Source organism: Taeniopygia guttata, chromosome 1A (assembly GCF_048771995.1).
Source record: "Taeniopygia guttata chromosome 1A, bTaeGut7.mat, whole genome shotgun sequence".
NCBI lineage: Eukaryota > Metazoa > Chordata > Aves > Passeriformes > Estrildidae > Taeniopygia > Taeniopygia guttata.
Window position 1 is genome coordinate 50724751 of NC_133025.1, and position 11372 is coordinate 50736122.

At 42.0% G+C, this 11372-nt stretch overlaps 1 protein-coding gene across 1 annotated transcript; it reads right to left on the bottom strand.

Moving 5' to 3' along the window:
- Positions 1-1292: 1292 nt before the first annotated feature.
- Positions 1293-9582, bottom strand: RASD2 (RASD family member 2). The gene is made up of 3 exons (XM_002199383.7): positions 8837-9582; positions 5105-5384; positions 1293-3609 (listed from the first exon to the last, which is right to left on the bottom strand). Exons 2-3 carry the CDS (start codon positions 5373-5375, stop codon positions 3080-3082), a joined length of 801 nt encoding a protein of 266 aa, XP_002199419.1. The 5' UTR covers positions 5376-5384; positions 8837-9582; the 3' UTR covers positions 1293-3079.
- Between the last annotated feature and the right edge of the window lie 1790 nt (positions 9583-11372).

Genomic DNA, 11372 nt, shown 5'->3' on the forward strand with positions numbered 1-11372 from the left:
CAATAAAAGAAAAAAAAATGTCCTCAGGAGCGTGAAAATCTAACTTCAAAAGCAATTACCATTAGTAACAAAATGTAGTGAGAAGACTAGGATTACTTTAATAAGATTATCTACTTATTGCTATTTGATTTTGTGGGTGACTGTAATGCTGCTTCACCTTCATTCCCAGCCAGTTTCTCAGATGCTTCTCACCTTGAGCATTGGCTGGCCAAGCAGAACTGTGCAGCTGGGGCTCACTGGCATTCCTGTGGCATCACTGGCATTCCTGTGGCATCCAGCATATGTGAGCACCTGCTCTTTGGTCTTCAGCCTCCCCTACACTTGTGCCTCTGTTGTCAGGGCAATGTTGCTTTTCCATGCTGGGTGGCTTTGTGTCCATGGTGGAAGAGGCGGGAATAGGAGAACATGGAAGGGTGTGGGAATCTGCTGTCTTTTTGGAGATGGAAAGACTGTGTTTGTGGAGATGTGGAGAAGTAGGGAAAATAATGGTAAGGTCATTGTTGACAGAGATTTGATTTTGAAGGCTCCTTAAAAATTCAGCTATATCCTACAGGCCTGGGAGAGTGGATGCAGGGTCAGTAATGCAGTGCATAGTTTATAGTGCAAGGAGTTCTCATTTAGTATTCCAGAGTCCCTTAACCCAACCAATATCCATTACTTATGCCTTTCTCACTCCATCTTCAAACCCGCTCCATGTCCTTGAGGCAACACACGAGTTCCAGAGCCTGATCACTGGTACATTCATAGTCATACACTTGGGTGGGGAGTCTGTGGAGTGGTGAGGATGTGCTCAGAGGGATCAGGACTCACAGAAGTGGGAGGTACAGATGGCAACCTGGAGAGATTGCTGAGATAAACAGTGATGTCTTTGCAGAGACCACGTTAAATTGCACCAGGGATCAACACATCAGCTCTGTGCAGGAAGAAGAGAGTTGTTGTTGTTTCATTTTGTAGGCAGCATGGGAAAAAGTAACTGTCTGCCTCTGCAGACATCTGTATATAGAAGTTAGTGGTCAAAAAGACGATAGATAGATATGGGTATAGACACAGTTCTGTTCTGAACAGGAAAATGTGTAGCCCCTGCTGTCTGTAGGACATAAAAAGCTCTTCCAGAACTTACTGGAGATCTCACTGGGACTCTTAACCCAGAACTCACTTACCTAGATTCACTTGCACAACATAAATACAGGACCTTCCTCATGATTCTTGTTAAAATTAAAGTTAAAAAAAAAAAGTTAAAAATTAGACATTTTAAAAAACCAACAAAACAAACAACCAAACCAGGACGCAACTAATAAATAAATCAGGTTTAATCATAAACCATATACATATTTATAGAAGGGAGGGAGACGTGGTCAGAAAGGTGCTGCCCTGGCAACAGGAATAAAATAACAGTGTATTTTACTAATACAGTACCAATGAAGGGTGGAGTTGATAAATGAGTATGGGACTTTGAATCCCAGAGGCTAATTTTTACAGACAATCATCATTCTTGGTTTCCTGTCAAATTATAGCACAAACTAGCTCACAGCTCTGCCCAAGACACAGCAAGGCAGATGTAGCCAAACACAGAACTTTAGGGTGAGGGAAGGACAATATATGTGAACATCTTTCTGAGGTATATATAAAATATATATTCTACTGTTGTTTGCTGTCTTGGGGCCATGCTTTGCCCACAGATACGTGTGCACACATTTCATTCGAGTCAGCAAGAGGAGCAAGCTCACATTTGAGAGAATATACTGGACTTTGAGGGCATACAGGAGCTCATCAAACAACAGAGCCAGAAGCAGAACAGGGATAAGGAAGCCTGTACTGGGCTGAGAAAGGAAAGAAGTGAATGGACAGCCCCAGATTTATCTGACCAGTCAGTTCAATCCTGTTTGAACAGCCAGGACAAAGCTTCTGTTCTGAAGGGGTTCTGCAGTGTAAATGATCAAGGCAATCTTTACTGGACAGTGAGGGAAAGCATGAACAAAATTACTAGAAGCATGTCAGCTGAAGAAATATGAAGGAGCTGGCCCTATAACCATTCAGTTCTTATTTTGAAAAAGAATCCATTCCTGACCCTGAAGTGGTCTGATTCTACATACAAGTCTGGTCACTCTCAGCTGATACAGGCAGAGGAAGGGATCATTAGTCCAGTGGCCAGAAAGGCAAAGGGTGGCATTTGTATTATGAAAGTCAGAATCGGTGTGGCTGCTTTGAGAAACAACATCACACCAGACTTCCAAAGCAGACAATGCAAAAAGCATTGGCTTTTTGCAGAATAATTTCACTTTCAGTCAGTGTACATATTAGAAAGCATTACAGATGAAAACAACCTTTCACTGGTAGAAAGCAGACACTGTTTAATATCAAATGCACTTGCCATCTGATTTTGCTAAAAACCCACCCCCAGACAATTAAAAAAAAACCCCAACAAATCCCAAATAAAATCTGTAATACAAACCAACATTCATGTCAATGTCAAATGATAACTGCCCCAACAAACATAAAACCAAGTTCTTAATGCAGGTGCCCTCAGAAGTGAGTGAAAGTCACGCATCCATATATAGAGTCCACTCCCAATCTGGGAATGCTCAGTTAAGACTGTTCCTCTTTGAAATGCAAGTCCCACTTTGTAAAAGGAGAGCTCCACACATGCATGCACACGTGCACATGGGCACACAGAGGTACACACACACACACACATGACCTCCTCTCTCTTAGTAAGAGCTGCATGCTGGGTCACTGTTAATGCCTTCTGTGCATTTTTGATCTATTTTCTTTGTAACGATAAAGCTGAAATGTCTTTACTTCTCAGGACTGTATTTTTCTAACAAAAAGGGGAATGAGGAGAAACTACATTACAAAGACAAAAAAATGCACTTGTATCTCAGGTGTATGATTATTCCCAGTCATCTTCAAGGATGATGTTATTTACATTTGTGACTCAGCAGAATCCACAGGAAGTTATCCTTTCTCTGTGTTGGGTTTTGTCAATAACCCACACGAGCCTGTTCTTTGCTTCCACAGACCACTTTTCTTTAAGGCACTGCATGTGGATGTTGTCTTCAGACAGAATTGCAAGCCTCCTTCACTGGACTGTGCATTTCTCTCTCTCCCTGGACTGCCCTTCCCTGAGAACTTTCGATTTGATGTACTTCAGGTCACTGTTGACACTTGGCCGGCGAGCGAAGGGAGAGATCATGCCATAGGCATCCATGTCCTTGAATCGGCGCATCCGGAAGGATTTCTGTTGGAAAGTGTCACCATACTGGATGGAGATTTTCCTGTGGAGGGAAGGGCTCATCTCATGAGGTAGCTTGGCCATGCTGAAGAGGACATAAAACATCTCATCCACATTGGTGTTCTTCTTGGCTGACACTTCAAAGTAAGCACAGTTTTCATCACTGGAGACAAGATCCTCACCTTCATCAGTGCGTACTTTGCGGAAGATTTCACTGTGGTCATTTTTGTTGCCACAGATCACCATGGGGAGGTCAGCTGATTCCTTGGTCTTGTTCTTCAGGCAGGATTTGACCTCAAGGATCTGTTTCTGGAGTCGCTTGACCTCATCAAAGGATTCTCTGTTGTCCAGGCTGAACACCAGGATGAAAACATCCCCTGCAATTAAAAAAGAAAAGATACCGTAAAGGTTTGTTGGTCACAGCCAGTTTCAGAGGAGCAAATTTTTAAAAAGCAATTATTTAATTTCCATTTTCTCCCCATATTTTTTGTTTGGTCCTTTGGCACCTACTCACTCAGCTGTACTTTAGTTATTCTCATTTAATTCCCCACATCTTTCTATAGTGCTATGGAAAAGACTTTTGGCTATGATGTTACTCCAGTCATATCCAGTTGCATTCTTAGTTTACACTGGGCTTGCAAGTTATTGCCTGTTTTTATCTCTTTTGTAGACATGTTTCTATCTCAGCTCAGCTGCATTGCTCTTCTTTTCACTTCCTTTCATTTGTATCTTTGTGTAAAACACATCCTCTTCAGACACCAGAAAGAGTGGAGAGCTGGTAGCCACTCAGCCTTAACCCTTTGATTACACAATACATGAAAGAACACCTGAACTGAAGGTTTACAGCTAATCAGTCCTGAACACCCAAGTCAGGAACGAGAGGTTTCTCAGTGTGCTCTGCTGTCATTGCATTTCCTCAAGAGAAGCAGACCATGAAAAAAACCTAATACATAAATGACACACATCCCCTGGCATTTCCTTTTGACATTTCCTTAGTTACAATTCCTTTTGCAACTAGAAAATAAGGCAAACCATTGCCCGTTGAATGACACTCGTGTGGAACATGCTAAGAGAGCTTTCAGGGACTAAAGCTCACATTTGTGTCCCAGAAACTGGTTCTAGGACCTCACTGAATATGGATTGTAGCCTTGTCAGATGTGAATGTTATGTTTCACTGGCCAGTTAGAAAGGTGGATAGCGAATCCAGAAATAAGGTTTGTTGTGAGCTGTGGCTGAATATACATCTACTGTCACTTTTATAATTAAATAATATATTTTAGCTCACAACAGGAATGGCTTGACAGTGAGAAGATGCAAAATGATCCCACCATTTCCTCTTCTTTTATCTTTAAACACATTTGATTAAATGCAGATTAAGGAGAAAGGGTAAAAGTAAGGCAATTCTTCTACTGCAATATTAAATCAAGGAAATCAGGCTGGAATTTTTGGAATAAAAAATCCTTATGACTTTATCTTTTAGAATTCCCTTTCTGTGTATTTTAGATTTATTTTTCACTGTATGTATCCTATAACATCTTGCTTAATTTGCCCTTTGCTGCTCTTTATATCCACAGAATTGCATTCAGCCATTTATTTGTGACATTAATAAAAATTCAAAGCAGTAGGGGAAGGTAGATGGATAAGGGAAAATCTCAATTTCAGACCTTCACCCACTGGACTTCTCCACTGTGGCTAATGCATTCCTTATAGTGCTGGGAACATGCCAGCCAGGAAATATCTCTCTGTAGAAATGCATCTTGGAGTAAGTCAAGCAGTCTCTTTAGCTATGTGACAAAAACCAATCATCCGCAGGCTAGGCTACAGTTTTCAAGCTAACGTCTGTCCTTATGACCTTCTCCCCAACTTTCTTACCTGTTAGGATGGAAAGCCTCCTCATGGCAGGGAAAGGGTGATTCCCAGAGGTGTCCAGGATGTCCAGCTGATACATGTCTCCCCGTATGTTGTAGACCTTGCGATGGAAATCCTCGATGGTGGGAGTGTACTGATCCTCGAAGCGGCCGTTGAGGAAGCGCGAGACGATGGAGCTTTTCCCCACCCTGGAGGCTCCCAGCACCACCATGCGGTATGAGTTCTTGGCCGGCACGTTCAGGTTGCAGTTTGCACCAGACATGGTCTTCATCATTGCTTGGTCCTGAAAGAGGAAATAGCAGAGTTGGAGGAAAGATCAGAAACCAGATGGAGGGTAAAACAAGGCAGCTCCTCACCACAAGCTTGCCAAAGAGCACTCTGAAGCATAGTCCTGCACAGCAGAGCAATCAGTGGTCCATACAGGGATCTTTTTCACTGGAAATGCTTAAACTTTTCAGTCTCATTTTCAGTTAGTGGGTTTTTTGTTTTGTTTTGGTTTTATTTTATTGTTATTGTTGTTCTTTATTTTCTTTTAAGGTAGTATAAAAATGAAGGCATTTACACTGAAAATAACATTATTTTGAATTGTTATTTGCTGTTACATTTAAACATTAAGGGCTGAGTTTATCAGCTGCTCTTCAACTGGGACACCAGGTTCCTTCCTACCATCTGTGTCACTTACACATTAGCAGATTTTTCAGTAGAACTTGGTTCTCATTTAGATACATAAACACAGAGGTCAGATTCCCCCATATATTACAGGCACTGCAGCTGCCATTAGAACCTAGATCACTTCATTTGGTTGCCTAAATAGCAGCTGTGCATAATACTCATTTTCTGAGATCAGCCAAAAGTCAGACAGAAACAAGAATCATGCTTAACATCAGTGCAAGCTAGAGATCTCAGTAACTTTAAATAGCTGATCTCATGCAATATCCATTGCTGATGCAGGGAGCGTGAGCCACAAAATAGCACTGATGATAAATTCAAAGATCTGTGCTTCCAGTGACCTTTTAGAAAACAGATTTTAATTCTGCTGTTTGGACTGTAGTGTGGGAACTCCCTATAAGCAAACTATCATTGTTGTAGCAGGATGGCTGTCAATGGGTGGAACTGCAGAAACACAGATTTTTTAGGAGCTCCAGTTTTTATACATACAGATGTTGTGGGTGCCACTGGCTTTGCTAAGCACGGCTGCTAACTACAAGCAGGAGAAAAGATGAAGGACAGCCATCTTAAATAGCTATTAGACAAGATTTCCAACCCATAACATCTAAAATTAGTCTAGAGACCCTGGAGACTGCATTTTGGCATAGCACTCAGATGCAGGAAACTTTGTTAGGAAATAAAAAGTGCTGCTCAGATCTTTTTCATGTACCAGTTCAAATGAACTCGGTGCTGAAAGAAAAATACAGCTCCTGTGTGGGGAAAGCTGACTGGTACAGCAAAGGAGGCACACTTTGGACAGAGTTTATTTTAGTTACTAGGTTCTTATTAAAGAATATTCAAGTTCCCACTCTGCCATTTATTTAACTTAGGTGTTGTTTATTTAATATTACAATGTAAGTACTTTATAAACACAAAAAGATTATTTCTGGATCCAGATCTGGATTCCTATCTTTCCCTTGAGTGACTTTTATCTCCCAAGCTTTTATGTAGCTGACAATTATCTCAAGGAAGAGCTTAAAATAATTTACTTTGTTTAACATGCGCTAAGCACCAAAGCAGCAGTGAAGATACAGTCACTGCTAAATAAAGAAGTCTCTGGAATTCTGATCCAGCATCATAACAAGCTCTGTGCTATAGCTCAAGGAAACAGCAAAACATGACTATTTATTATTATTGCCATAATTTTCAGCACAACAATGGCATATTCAGCCCTACCTAATGCACAAAAGAAAATGCAATGCTCTTCTTGGAGTAGCTTACACTCTGAATTACATTCAGAGGGCAGGACAGCCTAATATTAGAGCCAGATTAATGCCAGATCACAACTTTGGATGGACACACACATGCAGAATTATAGTACTGTTGGGATTACTGTGGCAGAAATTACAGCAAGGCGCACAGCTGGTATTTGAACTGGATTCTGTGTTTTGTTTGCCACAGGACCTATCTCCAATAGTGCAGAAGTACCATATTCAGTCTCTGAAACACTGCCATGTGCACTATCCCACATAGCCAGTCCAATACTGCTTTGCATGGGCAGACAAAAAATGCTTGTTTTCACCCTCTGAGGCTTATTTATTTGGCAGAGAAGAGCAGGGAAACAGATGAGTTGTAAAAACTACAGACTACTTTACTGCCCGGGACCAGTATCTAGAGGTGAGGCAGCTCTTCAGGCTGTGATGGACCAGTGAAGCTGCATGAGGGCAAGTGAACTGTGTGGGTTACACCTGCTAGAGAGCAGTTCTGTACAGCTTGGTGCAAAAGCATCTGGGAGAGAGCACAGTTACGCATTTTGCGCGGATGCCTTTTATGTCCTGTACAGAACATGTGTGCCGAGGGACCTGACTTTGCACTGTCCTTGTTCCACCTGTCAAGGCATTCAGTCGAGAGGGCTCCTGTGCTTTCTTAAATGCATTTAATTTCCTTCAAAGTCAAAATATGCTTTTCAGCATTTTGATTTGTGGAGTTTCTACACATCACCTCTGCTGCAAACCTGACTCAGAGCCTGCCATTGAACTGAGGGATTACATTTCTGTTTTGAGTCTTCTCTTCTTATCCCCTCAGTCCAGTTTTCTTTCTAGTTCAACACAGTCTGTCTCCTTTCCTCCTCAGAAAAGGAATGAAACTTCAGCCTTGACACCCAGGAGTGGCAGGGGGGAGTACAGGGGCTCATACAGTGAAAAAGATTAAAGACAGTAGAAAGGAAACAGAGAGACACCACATGTTCATGTACTAAGGAAAGCAAAATCAATCAGAAGAGAATGGGGAGACAAACAACCTCCAGCTGGCTTTAATCTACATCTTTTCCTTCCAGTTTATTAAATGCTTAAGCATAGATTAATTCCCGGTGATACCTTCTGCTTTATGTACTGGCTTGATGCTAGAAAGTTTATATTAGTATTTTATATTGATACACTGCAGGGATTTCAGAATATCATAGAAATACAGGCAATTAATGTTTTCTTCAAAAAACACTGAATGAAGGGAAAAGCTCATTTGCCCAGAAAAAGCTGAAATTGTGGTCCAAAATCAACATTAAACCCCATTTCTCTTGAAATCCTGTGTTATCATCTACCTGCTAAGCACCATTTATCTTTTTATTGGCAGGCATCAGAATGAATGACAATGAACCTGCTTTTGTATCCTCTGAGAGTGCTTGTCTGAATGCCAGTGAGCTGCTGACAAATTTGAGCCTGAGCACCCATAGGGAGATAGCTAAAGAAGATATTCTTTATTCAACCTGCCCAGAGCTATTCCACCTAGTTTTCCATCCTCCTATCGGGGTGTATCCTCTCCCTACAACTCCTCATTCATGAATAGACTTCTGAACTACCTCCCTTGCACTCCTGTGTCTTCAGCTGCTGGTTGTGTCTCTGTTTGCCGCCCCAGTGTTAATCACTGCACCCAGCTAAAAAGGACATAGGCAGACACAAACTGTAATGTGCATAACAAACCTGTCGCTTCATACTTAATACTAGTGTCCCTGTAATTTTCATGCACACCAGAATCACTCCTGTAGGATGTTTGTTTCCTACTTTCACCAAAAACTTAGTGCTGATTTCTTACCTCTCTTTCCCAGGAGGAGCAGTCCTGGGTCTCTGTGCAGTCTGATGAAGATGGTAGTTTTAATCTGAGGTGGCTGCTGTTGTAAAAGGCTGTTCTGTGGATCCCACGCTGCTTGTTCTGGGCTCAGTTCTTCTCCAGAATTTCCCAAGAACTTAGCAGGACTGGGAAGGACCACAGGGCTTCAGAGGGCATTCCCCCGTGGATGTAAGTACTGGATCAGGCAATCAACTTAGGCTAAAGGAGAGTCTCAGAACCGGTGACAGTTCTTCCCTTCGGGCAGATGAGATTTTCCCTTACAGGCTCAGTTCAAGAAAAGGAGAAGCTGAGTCTCTCCCACTCTCACTGCCTTTTCTTGCAAGTTGTACTTTGTAGGCTCTGCTGTGGGGGAAGAATTTCAAAAGCAGCACCTACTCGTGCAGGGTAATGGGTGCATCCAGCTGGCCCACCCTGCCTCTGGGCTGCTTCAGATCCTCTGCAGAAAGATCAGGGTCAGCATGGAAGTTGCCTTTGGTGACCCTATGCTTCCCCAGATCTTGCCTGGCTCATCCCTCCCCACGGGCTTCTTTTCTTCTGGTCTGAGATTTGCTTTAAAGTATTCTCTCTCTAGGATAAAAGGGGCTTTTCTTTATGTTTGCCAGTTAAGTCTTTTTCCTTCCCTCTCTGCCTTTCTCCCTCTCTCTCTCACAACTACTGGCAAATTGCAGATTTTCCTTCTGTAGGACTCACAGATAATTGGCTCAACTCCTCCCTTGAAGTCAGTGTCAGACACAGGGGAAGGAGGGGTTCCGAGGGGGTGGGATTTTGTGCCTATTGGAAAAATCTTTTCTTTTCTCTTCTAAACAGAAAGTTCATGTGCATTGCAGACTGCACATTCCCTGTCTTTCCACCAGAGACCTGTATGCATACATGTGTGGGTAATGAGTTAGTGTATGCGTATAAGAGACACAGAGAATTCAATTACTTAGCAAGCTGTAAATTCATAAGCTGTTTCTAAAAGCTCTATACCTCCCTGCTGATTTTTTCTGCTAGATAGCAGCAGACTGACTCATTCCCCAAGTTAGGGCTTTCTGTCCATAATTTCTGTAAATCTTTTGCTGTATGGATTGCTTTCCCCTGTTTGCTCAACCTCAAGACATTTACTTGATTTCTTGATTAAGAAATAAGAACAATGTGTAGCTGTTGTTCTTTCATTAATATTTAAGAAATGAAAAAATAAACCAGGGATGAGTAATAGAAATGTTAAAAAGGGTCAAACAAACTGAAAGTATGTGGAACTGAAGATCAGGAAAAAGAGAAACAAACTAAAAATAGGGTGAATTCAAGGCATTTGTTCAACCCCAAGGAAACATTGTGTTTGAAGTTTATTTCTTTTCTGATCTTGAATTTTTTCTCATTTTTGAGCTGAAATAGTAGTTTAGATCTATGAGTTTATTTTAAAATATGTCAAAAATTTGATTTTGAAAGATTTGCAATCAAATACTTCAGAATTTCCCACTTTAAACCCCTAATTGGGGGTAGGGCAGGAAAGGAAGAAAAACACAGATATTTTCAGGATATTTTAACAGTAAGAAAATTGAAGAGAGGCACAGTCTTTCAAATGCAAACACAGTTTCAGGTCTCCCACAGTTCTTCCTCTTTTTCTTTTTTTTTTTTCGTTCTGAGAAATTTACTCTTTGTTGAACGCAAAGGTTCTTTCAACTACTGTGTATGTATTATCTCAAAGCCTCCTCCCCTCACCAATTCCTGCAGCTTTTGAGGAATTTCCAAGAAGCTTCACTTTCTCTTCTCCTTTTCCTCAGAGCACAGGGATGTTTCTCTTGCCTCCCTTGGAATAAAGGTTCCCTCCTTTGCTCCTGGTGCTGCACAGAACCAATCCACAGCCCTCCACAGCAACCACTGAGGAGGGTTCCACGGCAGTTGCAGGCACAGCCTGACACGCCTGTGAGCGTCTCTGTGCTCCCAGAGCTCAAAGGACACAACACAGGCTGTGGGACAAGTCCAGCTGGAACTGTCTGTGAGAGGAAGAAGCTCCCACTGAAGTCAGGGTCATGGTCATCCCATGCAGGATGTGCATCTGGGGACTCACAGAATAACACAAAGGCAAAAACAACATTGATCAAATTTGGGAAGCAGCAGATCCTGCAAAAATCTTCAGATTTGGAAAGAAAGGGCAGGATGTGGCAGAGCACTGTTGAAACATTGCAGCAGTGCTGAACTGGTATTGGGTCATGAGCAGAACTGAACTCTTTTTGGACCACAGTACCAGGTCTCCTTTGTCAGCTCCCAAAAGGTGGGAGAATACTTTCATGGCTCAGACAAATTTTTGACATAAGATATGATGCTTCCCATTTCTAAGTCATTGGCTCAGATACAACCTGGACCATTTCTGGTGTCTTGTCAGCTCTTGTGTAGCTTAGATCCAAAGAGTGTGACCAGCATCCCGATACCATTGCCAGTGGAGCAGGAATGGCCACAGAACCCCACAAAGTGAGATCCTCTAGTGCTCCAGAAAATAAACCCCTCTTTCATCCCTATG

Excerpts from the sequence above, each read along its gene's own strand:
- RASD2 (XM_002199383.7), bottom strand. The coding sequence starts at position 5,375 with ATGATGAAGACCATGTCTGGTGCAAACTGCAACCTGAACGTGCCGGCC. Across the intron at positions 3,610-5,104 it reads GAGGCTTTCCATCCTAACAG|GGGATGTTTTCATCCTGGTG; the intron begins GTAAGAAAGTTG and ends TTTTAATTGCAG.